Source organism: Arachis hypogaea, chromosome 4, assembly GCF_003086295.3.
Source record: "Arachis hypogaea cultivar Tifrunner chromosome 4, arahy.Tifrunner.gnm2.J5K5, whole genome shotgun sequence".
NCBI classification, from domain to species: domain Eukaryota; kingdom Viridiplantae; phylum Streptophyta; class Magnoliopsida; order Fabales; family Fabaceae; genus Arachis; species Arachis hypogaea.
In genome coordinates, this window is record NC_092039.1 from 79,204,382 (window position 1) to 79,222,689 (window position 18,308).

Genomic DNA, 18,308 nt, shown 5'->3' on the forward strand with positions numbered 1-18,308 from the left:
AAGGTCATGGTGCCTATGGTACAAGGTATTGAAAACTTCCCAGGGTCCTGTCTCTTTTGAGGTAGTTTCTGCCTAGACAAGTCATCCAGTTCTTTGGTGAGCAAAGGGGGTTCATCCTCCCAAGTCTCATTTCCAAATAACTTGTCATTTAGCTTCATGATTGCTCCAAGGTATTTAGCAACTTGCTCTTCAGTGACATACTCATCCTCTTCAGAGGAAGAATACTCATCAGAGCTCATGAATGGCAGAAGTAAGTCCAATGGAATCTCTATGGTCTCATTTTGAGCCTCAGATTCCCATGGTTCCTCATTGGGGAACTCATTGGAGGCCAGTGGACGTCCATTGAGGTCTTCCTCAGTGGCGTTCACTGCCTCTTCCTCCTCTCCTAATTCGGCCATGTTGATGGCTTTGCACTCTCCTTTTGGATTTTCTTCTGTATTGCTTGGGAGAGTACTAGGAGGGAGTTTAGTAATTTTCTTGCTCAGCTGACCCACTTGTGCCTCCAAATTTTTAATGGAGGACCTTGTTTCAATCATGAAACTTTGAGTGGTTTTGATTAGATCAGAGACCATGGTTGCTAAGTCAGAGGTGTTCTGCTTAGAACTCTCTGTCTGTTGCTGAGAAGATGATGGAAAAGGCTTACTATTGCTAAACTTGTTTCTTCCACCATTATTATTGTTGAAACCTTGTTGAGGTCTCTGTTGATCCTTCCATGAGAGATTTGGATGATTTCTCCATGAAGGATTATAGGTGTTTCCATAGGGTTCTCCCATGTAATTCACCTCTTCCATTGAAGGGTTCTCAGGATCATAAGCTTCTTCCTCAGATGAAGCTTCCTTAGTACTGCTTGGTGCATTTTGCATTCCAGACAGACTTTGAGAAATCATATTGACTTGTTGAGTCAATATTTTGTTCTGAGCCAATATGGCATTCAGAGTGTCAATCTCAAGAACTCCTTTCTTCTGACTAGTCCCATTGTTCACAGGATTTCTTTCAGAAGTGTACATGAATTGGTTATTTGCAACCATTTCAATCAGCTCTTGAGCTTCTGTAGGCGTCTTCTTCAGATGAAGAGATCCTCCAGTAGAGCTATCCAAATACATCTTGGACAGTTCAGAGAGACCATCATAGAAAATACCTATGATGCTCCATTCAGAAAGCATATCAAAAGGACACTTTCTGATTAATTGTTTGTATCTTTCCCAAGCTTCATAGAGGGATTCTCCTTCCTTCTGTCTGAAGGTTTGGACTTCCACTCTAAGCTTACTCAATTTTTGAGGTGGAAAGAACTTTGCCAAGAAGGCATTGACTAGCTTTTCCCAAGAGTCCAGGCTTTCTTTAGGTTGTGAGTCCAACCATGTCCTAGCTCTGTCTCTTACAGCAAAAGGGAATAGCATAAGTCTGTAGACCTCAAGGTCAACCCCATTAGTCTTGACAGTGTCACAGATTTGCAAGAATTCAGCTAAAAACTGATGAGGATCTTCCAATGGAAGTCCATGGAACTTGCAATTCTGTTGCATTAGAGAAACTAATTGAGGCTTAAGCTCAAAGTTGTTTGCTCCAATGGCAGGGATAGAGATGCTTCTCCCATAGAAGTCGGGAGTAGGTGCAGTAAAGTCACCCAGCACCTTCCTTGCATTGTTGGCATTGTTGTTGTTTTCGGCTGCCATAGGTTCTTCTTCTTTGAAGATTTCTGTTAGGTCCTCTACAGAGAGTTGTGCTTTGGCTTCTCTTAGCTTTCTCTTCAAGGTCCTTTCAGGTTCAGGATCAGCCTCAACAAGAATGCTTTTGTCCTTGCTCCTGCTCATAAGAAAGAGAAGGGAACAAGAAAATGTGGAATCCTCTATGTCACAGTATAGAGATTCCTTTAGGTGTCAGAGGAAAAGAAAAATAGAAGACAGAAGTAGAAAATTCGAACTTATCAAAGAAGATGGAGTTCGAATTTTGCATTAAGGAATATTGTTAGTCCATAAATAGAAGGATGTGAGAAGAAGGGAAGTAATTTTCGAAAATTGAGTGAAAGATTTTGAAAACATTTTTGAAAAACACTAATTGATTTTCGAAAATGAAAGTGGAAAAGAAATCAAGTGATTTTTGAAAAAGATTTTGAAATTAGAAATCAAAAAGATTTGATTGAAAACTATTTTGAAAAAGATGTGGTTAAGAAGATATGATTAGTTTTAAAAAGTTGTGATTGAGAAGATATGATTTGAAAAACATTTTAAAAAGATTTGATTTTGAAAATTAATGACTTGGCTAACAAGAAAAGATATTATTCAAACATTAAACCTTTCTCAACAGAAAAGGCAACATACTTGAAATGTTGAATCAAATCATTGATTGATAGCAAGTATTTTTAAAAATAGAAAGAAATTGATTTTGAAAACATATAATTGGAAAGATATGATTTGAAAAAGATTTGATTTTGAAAAACTTTGAAAACTTGAAAAAAATTGCAATGAAAACAGAATCTTCCCTCTTGTGCCATCCTGGCGTTAAACGCCCAGAATGGTGCACATTCTGGCGTTTAACGCCCAAAACTATACCCTTTTGGGCGTTAAATGCCCAACCAGGTACCCTGGCTGGCGTTTAAACGCCAGTCTGTCCTTCTTCACTGGGCGTTTTGAACGCCCAGCTTTTTCTGTGTAATTCCTCTGCTGTATGTTTTGAATCTTCAATTCTCTGTATTATTGACTTGAGAAGACACAAATTAAAAATATTTTTAGATTTTTAATAATAAGAAAAAATCAAAATGCAACAAGAATCAAATAACAATGCATGCAAGACACCAAACTTAGCAGTTTGTATACTACTGACACTAATGAGAATGCATATGAGACACTTAAACACTCAAGTCAAGAGAATTCAAAGATCAGAGTAAGAAATCATCAAGAACATCTTGAAGATCACTAAGACACATGAATGAATGCATGCAATTGACACCAAACTTAACATGAGACACTAGACTCAAACAAGAAATATTTTTTTGGATTTTATGACTTTGTAAATTTTTTTGTGCTTTTTTCGAAAATTAAGTGGAAAAAGAAAATAAAGGTATCAAAATTCTTAATGAGAATTCCAGGAATCAGTGCAATGCTAGTCTAAGACTCCGGTCCAGGAATTAGACATGGCTTCACAGCCAGCCAAGCTTTCAAGGAAAGCTTCGGTCCAAAACACTAGACATGGCCAATGGCCAGCCAAGCCTTAGCAGATCACTGCTCCAAAAGCAAGATTGATAGAAATCAACAAGCTCTTGTGATGATAAGTTGAAACCTCGGTCCAATGAAATTAGACATGGCTTCACAGCCAGCCAGACTTCAACAAATCATCATGAAACTCTAGAATTCATTTTTAAGAACTCTGAAGAAAAAAAATACCTAATCTAAGCAACAAGATGAACCGTCAGTTGTCCAAACTCAACAATCCCCGGCAACGGCGCCAAAAACTTGGTGGACGAAATTGTGATCACTACAACTTCGCACAACTAACCAGCAAGTGTACTGGGTCGTCCAAGTAATAAACCTTACGCGAGTAAGGGTCGATCCCACAGAGATTGTTGGTATGAAGCAAGCTATGGTCACCTTGTAAATCTTAGTCAGGCAGACTTAAATGGATATGAATGATGATATACGAATAAAACATAAAGATAAAGATAGAGATACTTATGTAATTCATTGGTAGGAATTTTAGATAAGCGTATGAAGATGCTTGTCCCTTCCGTCTCTCTGCTTTCCTACTGTCTTCATCCAATCCTTCTTACTCCTTTCCATGGCAAGCTTATGCAAGGGTTTCACCGTTGTCAGTGGCTACCTCCCATCCTCTCAGTGGAAATGTTCAACGCACCCTGTCACGGCACGGCTATCCATCTGTCGGTTCTCGATCAGGCCAAAATAGAATCCAGTGATTCTTTTGCGTCTGTCACTAACGCCCCGCCCTCAGGAGTTTGAAGCACGTCACAGTCATTCAGTCATTGAATCCTACTCAGAATACCACAGACAAGGTTAGACCTTCCGGATTCTCTTGAATGCCGCCATCAGTTCTAGCATATACCTTCACGGATCATCACATTCATCAAGTTGAAGAACAAGTGATATCTTAGAACAAGAACAAGCGGAATTGAATAGAAGAACAATAGTAATTGCATTAATACTCGAGGTACAGCAGAGCTCCACACCTTAATCTATGGTGTGTAGAAACTCCACCGTTGAAAATACATAAGAACAAGGTCTAGGCATGGCCGAATGGCCAGCCTCCCAATGATCTAAGAACTAGATGTCCAAAGATGATCAAAGGATCTAAGAATAATCCAAAGATGAAAATACAATAGTAAAAGGTCCTACTTATAGAAAACTAGTAGCCTAAGGTTTACAGAGATGAGTAAATGACATAAAAATCCACTTCCAGGCCCACTTGGTGTGTGCTTGGGCTGAGCATTGAAGCATTTTCGTGTAGAAACTCTTCTTGGAGTTAAACGCCAGCTTTTATGCCAGTTTGGGCGTTTAACTCCCATTCTTGTGCCAGTTCCGGCGTTTAACGCTTGGAATTCTGAGGGTGACTTTGAACGCCGGTTTGGGCCATCAAATCATGGACAAAGTATAGACTATCATATATTGCTGGAAAGCCCAGGATGTCTACTTTCCAATGCCGTTGAGAGCGCGCCAATTGGGCTTCTGTAGCTCCAGAAAATCCACTTCGAGTGCAGGGAGGTCAGAATCCAACAGCATCTGCAGTCCTTTTTAGTCTCTGAATCAGATTTTTGCTTCGGTCCCTCAATTTCAGCCAGAAAATACCTGAAATCACAGAAAAGCACACAAACTCATAGTAAAGTCCAGAAAAGTGAATTTTAACTAAACACTAATAAAAATATACTAAAAACTAACTAGATCATACTAAAAACATACTAAAAACAATGCCAAAAAGCGTACAAATTATCCGCTCATCAGGCTTCATACATAAACATAAACCTTTTTTTCAATCCAATCCAACTCTTTTTCCAACTTCTTTTCAAACTTCATTATCTTTTAAAATCTTTTTCAAATTATATATTTCAAATTTATTTTTAAATATCATTCATATCTTTTTAAATTATATCCTTTTCTTATCATGTTTATCTTTTATAAATCATATCTTTTTCTTATTTTCGAATCCCCACCCCCTCCCTTTATATCCACTTTCGGCGCCCCTCTCATCATCCACCATTCCACACTTGCTCTCCTCCTATTCCTCTTCTCTCTTTTCTTTTGCTTGAGGACAAGCAAACCTCTAAGTTTGGTGTGCTTATCCGTGATCACAAAAACATTCTCACTTTGATCATGGCCCCTAAAGGAAAACAACCCAACCCAAGAGGCAAGAAAGAGAATATTCCAAAGCCACTTTGGAATCAAGGGAAGTTCTTAACTAAAGAACATTCAGACCACTACTACAAAATAATGAGTCACAGATCAGTGATCCCGGAAGTCAAGTTTGATTTGAAGGAAGATGAATATCCGGAGATCCAAGAACAAATTTGAAACAGGAACTGGGAAATCCTAGCTAATCCTGAAACGAAAGTGGGAAGGAACATGGTTCAGGAGTTCTATGCTAATCTATGGCAGACAGACAAGCAAAGAATAATTGGAGCTGCCCTCTATGACCATCGGACCTTAGTCAGAGGAAAGATTGTTCATACTCATCCTGACAAAATCAGGGAGATCTTTAAGCTTCCTCAACTGAAAGATGACCCAGACTCCTTTAATAGGAGAATGATGAGGGTAAATAAAGGTCTGGACAAGATTCTAGAGGATATATGCATCCCTGAAGCCAGGTGGACCACCAGCACGACTGGCATCCCAAATCAACTCAAAAGAGAAGATCTCAAACCAGTAGCCAGAGGCTGGCTGGATTTCATTGGGCGTTCCATATTGCCCACCAGCAACCGTTCTGAAGTTACTATTAAAAGAGCAGTGATGATTCACTGCATCATGTTGGGAAAAGAAGTAGAAGTCCATCAAATGATCTCGTGTGAACTATACAAAATAGCAAACATGAATTCCAAGGATGCCAGATTAGCCTATCCAAGCTTAATTTCTATGCTCTACAGAGATGCCAGAGTGAAGATGGGAATAACAGAGTATATCTCAGTTGAAAGGCCAATCACTAGAATATCAATGGACAGACAACAGCTGCAGGATGATCCAATCAAGAGGAGAGCACAGGAAGTCCTCCCAGAACTTCCTCAATTCGAATATTGGGAACATATTGAAGCATCTATTTCCAAATTGCAAGAAGCTATGAACCAAATAAAGGAAGAACAGAACAATCAAAGCAGCATGCTTTGCAAACTGCTTAAGGAACAAGAAGAGCAAGGGCGTGATTTAAGGGAGCTGAAGCGCCAGAAATTAATCCTTGAAGGACCAAGCATCCCACAGATCAGAGGAACATCTACTTCCCAAAACACAGGTTGTTGAGTTCTAATGTTAACTTTAACTCTGTGATAGTGTTATTATAGAAATTTACCTTAGGGGGTATATATAGTAGTAGTAGTAATTAGCATATCTATTCTGGTTTTATTTCCAATTAACTTATAATTTATTTTTCTCATCATCATCAGGTATGAATAAAATAGTAGATAATTAGAATAAAGAAGTAATTTATTTTTTCGAGTTCTTAATAATAAAAATTATAATTAACTATATGTGGTGGCAACACTTTTTGTTCTCTGAATGAATGCTTGAAGAGTGCATAATTTTTATCCTGAATTTTATGAATATTGGCTCCTAAAGGAATGAGGAACACGAAAAATATTATTGATGATCTGAAAAATCATGAAATTGATTCTTGAAGCAAGAAAAAGTAGTGAAAAAAATTTTTACAAGAAATCATTGGATCAAGAAAAGGAATAAAAGCCAACAGCCCTTAAAACCAAAAGGCAAGGGTGAAAAGGATCCAAGGCTTTGAGCATCAGTGGATAGGAGGGCCCAAGGAAGTAATTCCAGGCCTAAGCGGCTGAATCAAGCTGTCCCTAACCATGTGCTTGTGTCATGCAGGTCCAAGTGAAAAGCTTGAGACTGAGTGGTTAAAGTCGTGATCCAAAGCAAAAAGAGTGTGCTTAAGAGCTCTGGACACCTCTAACTGGGGACTTTAGCAAAGCTGAGTCACAATCTGAAAAGGTTCACGGCCAAGACTCATAAAGTAACTGTGTTCAAGAATCAACATACTACACTAGGAGAATCAATAATACTATCTGAATTCTGAGTTCCTATGGATGCCAATCATTCTGAATTTCAAAGGATAAAGGGAGATGCCAAAACTGTTCAGAAACAAAAAGCTACAAGCCCCGCTCATCTAATAAGAATCTGAGCTCCACTTAAAAACTCTAAAATATTATTACTTCTTACTTTCTTTTAGTCCTATTTTATTTATCTAGTTGCTTGAGGACAAGCAACATTTTAAGTTTGGTGTTGTGATGAGCAGATTTTTATACGCTTTTTGGGGTAATTTCATGTAGATTTTAGTATGTTTTAATCAGTTTTTAATAAAATATTATTAGTTTTTAGGTAAAAATCATATTTCTGGATTTTTCTATGAGTTTTTGTGTTTTTCTGTGATTTCAGGTATTTTCTGGCTGAAATTGATGGTGTTGAGCAAAAATCTGAGTTAGGCTGAAAAAGGACTGCTGATGCTGTTAGATCCTGACCTCCCTGCACTCGGAATGGAATATTTGGAGCTACAGGAGTCCAATTGACGCGCTCTCAACGGCGTTGGAAAGTAGACATCCAGGGCTTTCCAGCAATATATAATAGTCCATACTTTGCGCGAAGATAGATGACGTAACATGGCGTTGAACGCCAAGTACATGCTGCTGTCTGGAGTTAAACGCCAGAAACACGTCATGATCCGGAGTTGAACGCCCAAAACACGTTATAACTTGGAGTTCAACTCCAAGAAAAGCCTCAGCTCGTGGATAGCTTTAGTCTCAGCCCCAGCACACACCAAGTGGGCCCCAGAAGTGGATTTCTGCACCAATTATCTTAGTTTACTCATATTCTGTAAACCTAGGTTACTAGTTTACTATTTAAACAACTTTTAGAGACTTATCTTGTACCTCATGACATTTTCAGATCTAAATTTTATACACTTTGACGGCATGAGTCTCTAAACTCCATTGTTGGGAGTGAGGAGCTCTGCAGCGTCTCAATGAATTAATGCAATTGTTTCTATTTCATTCAAACGTGTGTGTGTTCCTATCTAAGATGTTCATTCGCGCTTAATTGTAAAGGAGGTGATGATCCGTGACACTCATCACCTTCCTCAATCCATGAACGTGTGCCTAACAAACACCTCCGTTCTACATCAGACTGAATGAGCATCTCTTAGCTTCTTTAATCAGAATCTTTGTGGTATAAGCTAGAATTGATGGCGGCCATTCTTGAGGATCCGGAAAGTCTAAACCTTGTCTGTGGTATTCCGAGTAGGATTCAAGGATTGAATGGCTATGACGAGCTTCAAACTCGCGATTGCTGGGCGTGATGACAAATGCAAAAGGATCAATGGATCCTATTCCAACATGATCGAGAACCGACAGCTGATTAGCCGTGCTGTGACAGAGCATCTGGACCGTTTTCACTGAGAGGATGGGAAGTAGCCACTGACAATGGTGACACCCTACATACAGCTTGCCATGGATGGAACTTTACAAACAATTGAGTTGAATATTACATTGCAGAAATTCAGAGGACAAAGCATCTCCAAAGCTCCAACATATTCTTCATTAATAAAGTAACAATTCCTTATTCCAAATAATTTGACTTCTTACAATTAAATCCAATTAATCTTATTGGCATCCTGACTAAGGTTAATAAAATAAACATAGATTGCTTCAAACCAATAATCTCCGTGGGATCGACCCTTACTCACGTAAGGTATTACTTGGACGACCCAGTGCACTTGCTGGTTAGCTGTACGGATTACAAATTCGTGCACCAACAATGCCTTCTTAAATGGAGATTCTTCAAAGAGGTGTACATGGAGCTACCATTAGGACACAAAGATAGAAATAAAGGACTTATTTGCAAGCTAAATCATTCTATATATGGGCTACGTCAAGCTTTGCGATAGTGGTTTTTTAAGTTCTCAACTGCCTTGCTGAAAAATAACTTCAAACAGTTAAAAAATGATTACTCTCTCTTTTCTTATGGGTCTGATACAGATGTGGTTTATCTACTGGTGTATATAGATGATATCATCCTAGCAAGTGCTTCCTCCACTATACTGTTAAACGTTCAGAAATTGCTTCAATCCATCTTTAAACTCAAGATTCCTGGAGATTTGAAATATTTTTTGGTCTAGAAATTGCTAAATCCACTGATGGTCTCCATATATGTTAGCAAAAATACACCATTAACCTACTGCAATACACTAATTTTACATCTTGTAAGCCAGTTGCATTACCAATGGAACCTAACCTCAAGTTGAGCTCAATGGATGGCACCCCTTTGAGTGATCCATCCTTATATCGAAGACTGGTGGGTAGACTAATATACTTAACAATATCTAGACCTAAAATCACTTATGTATTACCTTGAGTCGGTTCATGAAAAGTCCAAACTTATCTCACATGGATGCTCTATCTCCACCACATCCTTCGGTACTTGAAAGGAAGTGTAGGACAAGACTTATTTTTTCAGCCAACTCCAACATACGTCTCATGGCTTATGCTAATTCAGATTGGACAGGATGTCAAGATACCAAATGCAGTGTCACAGGCTACTGCACTTTCATGGCAACTCTTTAGTATTCTGAAAATCAGGAAAACAGACTACAATATCAAGATCTTCAACTAAAACAGAGTACAGAGCATTAGCAGCAGTGGCGGCTGAACTTAGTTGGTTGAAAAGATTGATGTTTGATTTCAATATTATCATTGATTCTGCCATTTTATTTTATGATTCTCAATCAGCTATACACATAGCTATCAACCCGATTTTTCATGAGCGCACAAAGCACTTAGAAGTTGATTGCCACTTCATCTGAGAGAAAGTAGTTGTTGGATTTATCAAATTCATACAGGTTAAATTCAAACATCAACTAGCTGACATTTTTATCAAACCCGTGTCAGGAGCTTAGTTTCATAGCCTTATAGCCAAGTTTGATATTTTAAACATCTATATGCCAAATTTGATGGGGAATATTAAAATCAAGAGTTAGTATTAGAATGATATTTATTTACTAAGTTATGCCAAGTGTACAATTAATAGATTAATTAGGTCACTACTTGTGTATCTAGCTGTACTGCTGTACATATATGTACCAACATCAAATTCAATGAAGTCATTCATTTTTTTTCTAAATCAAGTTTAATATTATATTATTATTGATAAAAAATTTAAATATTTTATTTTAATAAATATATAATAAATGTATTACAAATTTGAACTTTGCATTTTTTTATAAAATATTTTTTAAATGATAATTTTATCTTGTAGAGCACATATATTATAGCTAAGCCATATAATAGTATAATAAATACATAGAAAATGAATATTATTATCAGTTATATTTTAATAATGTCAGTTTTTTTTATTAGATTTATACAAATATATAATATAAAAAATTATGAATTATCGTGTGTAGAATAACATTAAACTAAGAGTGTGATTATCATTTTTTTTAAAAAAAAAATTCTTCCTTTTCTTTACTTAACGAGGCAAACATCCAAGTCAGAGAAAAAAAATCAACAAACGAGATGAAGAACAGCCCTGGCAAAGTGGTTCTCATTAGCACACAAAAGAATCGTGGTTTTGAAAATCGAATCATGCTGTTGGATCAGTAAAGATGTTAGGTTATGAGAATCGAGGGATTAATAGATAAAAAAAAAAATCCACAATGAGGAGCTAATACATAAAAAGAGAGGAATTAATACATCAAAAAGAATTTTATATTGAAGGATTAATACATGAAAAAGAATTTTATAAGGTTTTAAGCTCACCTAATAATACCTAACTTTTGAAATCATGGTTTTTCTAGGATCTTGCAGCTCATTATTACAAATTTCAATAACTTTTTAACTAAAATTTAAAAATGAACACTAATTTGAGAACAAAAGTGGGGCTAATTTTTTTTTATATGAAAAAAAAATTGTGTGTAATTCATCATCATGGATCATTGGTGTGTTTTTTTTAAATATGGATTATTTTTTTTTAAATTTTGAGTAACAAATCGGACCCTCAGATTTGGGAGAGTAGAAAAATCTGAGGGTCAGATTTCTTAGGGTTACAAATTTGAGGGTTAGATTTGTATATTAAAAAAAATTAAAATAAAAAAACTTAAATCTGACCCTCAGATTTATCTTTTAAAAAAAAATTTAAAACCACAAATCCAATCCTCAGATTTATAGTTATCAACAAAAAAAAATTTAAAACACCACAAATCTGACCCTCAAATTTGTAGTATTCATATAAATCAAAAACACACAAAATTTTTACCTTACTTAAAAATACCACCTTCTACCTCCATATTAAAAATACAAAGCGCAAAAGTGGTATGTAATTTCCCATGTCAAAAGTGGTATGTAATTTCCCATTTCTGTTTCACTTAGATGCGTTTGGACGCCAGCCAGAAAAGCATAGCGCATGGGTTTCTGCTGAAAAAAAATTGCAAAATATTTATCGTTCATGTTATCAATTAATTTAGAAATTAGAACACACCATCATCTTTCGTAAATCACAACTCATATTAATTAACTAATTATGGTGTAATTACTAATTAGGATTGCACTGAAAATTTGAAGATAATCTTAACTTGTATTACAATTCACGGTATTAACGACATGACTCATTATTTATACGTATAGATTCACCAATTTACTACAGTTATTGTTTACAATCTTAACGTACAAATTAAATAACGAATACGTACATACATACAAATATACCATACATTTAATTTACTTTCAATTAAATTCTACAGGTATAATAATTTTTTTCCTAACAATTGATCAATCCACTAATAATTTTTGAGATTTCATTAATTTTTAAACAAGTACACATGAATCAAAATAATTTACAAACACACTATATAAAATTTGCACACACACATGAATTATTATAGGACAAACTACCAAATTTGTTTTTGATTTTTAAATATGTTGACAAAACTATTTTTTACTTTTATTAACAACAAAAATATTTTTAAAATATTTTAAAATACAACAACAATACCTAATATTAAATATATATTCTAAAAAAATAATTTAAAAATTGACTTTTTTGATGCGATTTATTGCCAGCATAACTAAAAAAAATGATATTTTTATCGTTAAAATTTGACAATTTTATGCTATGTAAATTTTTTTGTGATTTTTTTGTTAACATCAAGAAAAATTAAAAAATATTAAAAATTTTAAAGATCAAATTTTGATTTGATTTTTTGTATGTGTTTTTTAAATAGTTATTCAAATATTTCTATAAAATTTAAAATCAAACGTATAAATACTTTGCCTGAAACAAAAAATTGATAAAATAATATTCCTTTTTATTATTTTTGTCGCGTCTTATAATATTTTGCCAAATACAACCGTGTTTTTTTTTTCTACTTAATTTCAATTCAAAATAAAACTCAAAGAAATGATTAGAAATCTAGAATAGAAAAGAGTAAAAGGAAAAAGAAAGAGGCATGTGTTATGTGTATTATCCACCAAGATTAGTAGTAGGAAGAAGCCATGATAATGATGACGATGATGAATGACAACGAAGAATCATGATTGTGTATCAAAATACACTCACAAGTGCTGCCATCATCACTGATTATTTTCTCCTTCCTTTACTTCGCTTCCAATCTACCTTCCTTTCCTTCTTCCATCTTTCAAGCCACCCCATCAACCACCCTTTCGAACTATCCTCGGGATCTCCGAATACCACACTTTATTTCCCGCCATCACATAACTAACTCACCTCCCTTCGCTTCTCCACCATTCTTTACGGTAAGTTCATTTCTTTCACTCTTCACAAAAACTTTGATCTTTGTCGATTGTTTACAACAGCTTTTAAGTTTTTAACAACCTTTTTTTCCCGACAATGTTGTTTTGCAACGTTGTGTGTGTTTTGTTTTTTCTACTCTTCTTTTCTTTCGAATTTCTGAGCACGTGCTGGGAATTAGAAACCCATCGTTGTTTCGGCATTAATTGCCCCTCGAAGATGTCACTCTCCATGTGTTGCACGAGTGTTGTTAGCCATTGAAGTTGCGTATGCTTATTTTGTTTCTTTTGCTGCAATCTGTGTTCTGTTTTTTGGGCTCTGTGCCTAATAGATACAAAACGCATTCATTAATCACTATGGCAACAAAATGATGTGTACTCTATCATTTGCGCATAACTCAAGTGGCACCAATGGTTAGTGAATGTAGTAGTAGTAGTGTGTTGTTCGAGGAAACGAGTTAGATATCCATCGTTTTTATCTCTGCTTGCTGTATTAGAACGTGGGGAATGCTTTCTACAGCTCTACCAGCATTTCATTTTCTACACTTAATACAATCTTTTCACACTCTCTTCCATTCATTATCAATTTGCCTTTTTTTTTTGTCTTTAGTATTGATATTTGAATCATCTAGTTAGTGTTAGAACAAAGGAAGCAAGTCTCTTTGTAAAAGGTGCGATTGACTACATCTTACAACTAACATGTTTCGGAGTATTGTTTAGTACTTCTAGGAATTTGTTAAATTTATTTGCTGATTTGTAATGTTCTCAACATATTCTTGCATTTGCATCTATGTTTTTACAACTTGATTAGTCCCTTTCAATGGAACTGAATTTATTGTGAACATTTTCTTGCAGATAGATAATTTTCCCTATTGGAGAAAGAAACTACGAACGCTGCAGCATATTTGGTGAAACATCAGAGTGAAATTTAAGTATATGTTAATGTTATGTCTCAACATTGAATAAACAATTTGCAAGTAACGAGTTTCTGATTCCCCTCTGAAGAGATGGGGTTCAGTTTACACCTAAAAAAGAACAGCTCGAAAAAGCAAAGTGGCGCCAAGACAGCGAATAAGGAACCTTCTCCGCTACACCAATTCAGCAACCATCCATGTCCAAAGGATCCAGATAAGATGAAAGCCAAAAAGCTATCTAGTGGTGTTGTTCCACCACAATGCAATGATCCTGATCATAAATCAGTGAAAGATGTGGCAAAAAAGATTGCGAACCGCGACAAGAGCGCCAAGGGAAGCTCGAGGACTAATAGTGATGAGCTTGTTAAGTACATGTCCAATTTGCCAGGTTATCTCCAGCGCAGCGCGGATAGAGGCAAAAACCTCCAAGGGAAGGCCTTGAATTTTGGGGTTCTGGATTGGTCAAGGCTTGAGAAATGGAAGAACAGAGAAATGCACGTTCCGGCTCTATATAGCAGCTTCGCGAAATTCAATACCGGCGAAGCTTCATCATCGAGAGTAGCCCCCGGCACGTCATCTAACATTGCTCGTGGCGGTAGAAAACTTGATGATAACAAGAAAAGATTGGACTCTTCAGGTTCCAAGGCACCTCATAAGGAAGTATTTCCTGAAAGTTCAAATGTTTCATCTGTTGAATTCGAGTCGTTTCGGAAGAAGACTCATCAAAAGGAGTCGAGGACTGAAAGTCTTGCATCTAAGTCTAGGAATCATAATGGAGTCTCATTGGGTTCTAATTCAAATTTAAATTATGGTAGAGATGTTAATTTTGAAGCTAAGAAGAGCTTGGAGGGTATCCAGCAGCAGCAGCATATCCTCAGGACAAAAGAGAGAATTCACAAGCCGAGTTCTCCGCGGCGACATACATCGCTAAGGCTGAAAAACAAAGGAGTTTCGTTCAGTTCTCAGAAGAAAATGATGGATCAGTTTCAGACATTAGATGCAGATGGTGATGGCCATAGGAAATTCAACAGCAAACCAAGCAATATTGTTCTGCTTCGGCCGCGCCGAGTTCAGCAGTTCAATTCTTCTACTGCAGATTATTATGAGCTGTCTAAATTAAGATCTTCACATGATGATGACAATTCGGAATCAAGCCACAGTAGCCTCTTCACTTTCCTTCCAGAGGAGGTCTCCGAAGAGCTGTGTTCTGAAATTCGACATTCTAGTACACTGACTTCTGTGACCGATGAACCTTCCACTTCTTCAGAAAGAATGCAACACATTGCTGATTCGGATTCGGATGTTGATTCACACCCTGGAGATATCTTCCTTTTGAAGGATGTCTTAAACATTAAGCTTGAGAATGTCCAAGAAACTGCTGAGGTGGCAGATCAGAATAGCCAGAACTCTTCTCCGAATTACAAGCTTAGCTTGAGCTTTGATCAGATGAGAAGAAGTTTCAGTTTGAAGGAGCAGGATCTTCCTCCGCAACTTAGTGCAAAATCTGGACCATTGACAACTGAATCTTTAGAAAATTCTATGAAGGAAAAGGAAAAGGGTCATAAGAGAACAAGGTCCACTCCCTTTCTTAAGTTATTTGATCCTTTGTTGAAGCATAATGCATCCAACACACAGCATTCAAACGAAAGTAGTCTTGCAGCACAAGCAAGCACAGGTTTAAATCCGTTCGCTGACAAAAGCAAAGGATCTTCGATTCAAGCGATTCTGCAGCTAACAATAAAGAATGGACTGCCTTTGTTTAAATTTTTGCTCAATAATGAAAGAAAGGTTCTAGCAGCTACCATGAAAAGTTTGGCCTCGCCGGAGAAGGACGATGCAGGGTTCTGTTTTTCGTTCTACCTTGTTAACGAAATCAAGAAAAAGAGTGGTGGATGGAGGAGTCATGTAAGCAAAGATAAAAGCTGCGGATATGTGTACAATATGGTTGGTCAGATGAAGTGTTCGAGCCGAAAGATCGACCAAAGGAGCAACCAGAACAGCAAGAGAGAGTGCATGGTGAAAGAATATGTCCTGTTTGGAGTTGAAATCGACAATGCAGATCAAAAGGCATCAAAACTCAGCAAGAGGAAGGAGCTTGCAGCCATTGTTATGGAGATTCCTTGTGAAAACTCGAGCCGCGAGGGGGTGCATGATTATGATTTGATGAAGAAGGGATGCTTGAAGTGCTTGGAAGATCAAAGATGCTTTTGCATATCAGGAGAAAGAGATGTGTGTGGTAACATCACGGCTATTCTTCCAGGCGGTGTGCATAGTGAACCAACCAAAGGAGAGCCTTCCCCGTTGATCTACCGATGGAAATCCGGCGGAACGTGTGATTGTGGCGGTTGGGATGTTGGTTGCAAACTGCTTGTTATCTCCAACAAGAATCCTAGTTCAAATGTTCCAAGAACTTCAAAACCTCAACATGAGAGATTCCAACTCTTTGTCCAGGTATGCACCGATGATTCTGCAGTAAAATTTTTCTAACCGATGTTTAAGTATAATCTTTATTTTTGAGGATTTATAAATAGCACAAACTTTAAATTGTTTTTGTACATTCAATGCATTAAAAACATTGATTTCATTCTTTCTTATTTTATCAAAATCTTCCATCAATAGATATGTAAATGTGTTTAGTAACTAGAAAGTGTCAGGAATTTAGAATTAGCGAGAGAAGACTAATTTAGAAAAGAGACATAAAAAGACAAACAAAATTTCTGTGTATTAGGAAAAGATTTGTTGTGCGAGAGAAGAATAATATAGTTCACTATTGTATAGTTTTAGAAATAAATACGTCATATGTAAATTATTTTATTCAAAAAATATGTTTATGGTGTTTTGATACACAGAAAAATTGTAAATTGACATTTGTAAATTATACACAATACTTTACCTAATTAGTGAATTCATAGAAACAGATTTGGATCCTCTAGATTTTGTATTTCATTTTAGAGGGTAAAATATAATCTCTCACCATTTATTTTATAAGTGAAACTAAGAAAAAACATGAGAGAGAAAATATTGAGGATAAGATTTTCTAGTTAATATAAACAATTATTTATTATAGATCGCCCTTTAAAACACTAGCAATTTTCCTAACTTTCAGGAAGGAGCAGACCCAAGCACACCTCTTTTCACTTTGGCACCACTGAAGGATGGATTTTACTCGGTAGAATTCAGCTCAACGATTGATCATTTGCAGGCATTCTTCATTTCCGTGGCCGTTTTGAGCAGCCAAAAACTACCAACTTTTTTAGAAATGAGTAACATGCATGATGACATCAAGTATGAACTTCAAGGAAAAGCATCAATAAATTATAATCCAATTCCACCAGTCTCCCCAGTTGGCAGAGTTTAATTTCCACAGGTAGCTCAGAGAAGAAACAAGGGAATGCACTGTACACAACATGCCTCTGTTTCCCTTCTTCCTTACCGTAGAAACTGTTGTAGCAGAAAATGTAAGTTCATAGTATTTTTCTTTTCAATGTACAAAAGTACCACACTGCACCAACGCCATGCCCTTGTTTGTACAAAATACAACATCAACGAATAAAACCTCTAGGGTTATATACTGCACAACTTTGGGCATGTATAATAGAAAAGGCTGAAACTAGAAGATGCTCCAAAGTTGGGGTGGTGCCTTCAATGTACTTTTGGTTGTTCAAATTATGGTACGTATATAAATCAAATAAATAACATGGCGTTTTTGGTATAGTATATGATTTAAGTTTGTAGGTTTTATACGTATTGAGAAAGAGGAGTTTGAATCAAGGCACTCTTTTTAAATTTATTTGCATTATTGATTAAGCATAAAATTTTTTCAATTTTGTCTCTCATAACTACAGAAGATAAAAGAGGAAAAAATAGACACGGCATTAGTATATATCCTGATTCAATTTCGATGTACAATGAAGTCTACGTCTAATCTCTACTATAATTATAGTAGAATTTTACTATAACAACCTCGAGATTACAATTATTAATTTTAAGACAAAGACAAAGATAAACAAATCATACCAGTTTAACACCAAGACAAATAAAACATTATATCATGCTTCGCAAACTGATTCCCAGACTAAACAAACTCTCTAAAATAGAACAAACCAAGACGGGAACAAACTAAAACTATGTTGTATTTTCTTTCTAATTTATGACTTATTGTTCATAGGCTTTTTTAAAATATTCTCTCAAATAATCATATGCCTTGTTCTTAGTATTAAGAAAACTCAAAAATTGAATATCAAATACAAAATATCAAATACAAACTAAAATGAAGAAAAAAGACACTCAATTGTGCAGTGATTTTTGAATTGTTCTCCCTTAGTCTCTTCAAAATTGATTCTGTTTTTTATATCTAAACCTTGGCTCTTTTCTAACTATTGCAGCAAATAATTCTCCATAAAGACTTTATTCTTTTTTTTCTTTGGGCAGCTGCAAATTTT

At 36.0% G+C, this 18,308-nt stretch overlaps 1 protein-coding gene and 1 non-coding gene across 2 annotated transcripts; both read left to right on the forward strand.

Moving 5' to 3' along the window:
* Window positions 1-1,157: 1,157 nt before the first annotated feature.
* Window positions 1,158-1,265, forward strand: LOC112799192 (small nucleolar RNA R71). The gene has a single exon (XR_003200769.1). It is a non-coding gene; the product is annotated as a small nucleolar RNA R71 (small nucleolar RNA).
* Window positions 1,266-12,755: 11,490 nt separating this feature from the next.
* LOC112796865 (uncharacterized) lies at window positions 12,756-17,578 on the forward strand. Its single transcript, XM_025839523.3, has 3 exons — window positions 12,756-12,958; window positions 13,808-16,317; window positions 16,973-17,578. The coding sequence occupies exons 2-3, from the start codon at window positions 13,960-13,962 to the stop codon at window positions 17,222-17,224; spliced, it is 2,610 nt and encodes an 869-aa protein (XP_025695308.1). The 5' UTR covers window positions 12,756-12,958; window positions 13,808-13,959; the 3' UTR covers window positions 17,225-17,578.
* Window positions 17,579-18,308: the final 730 nt, after the last annotated feature.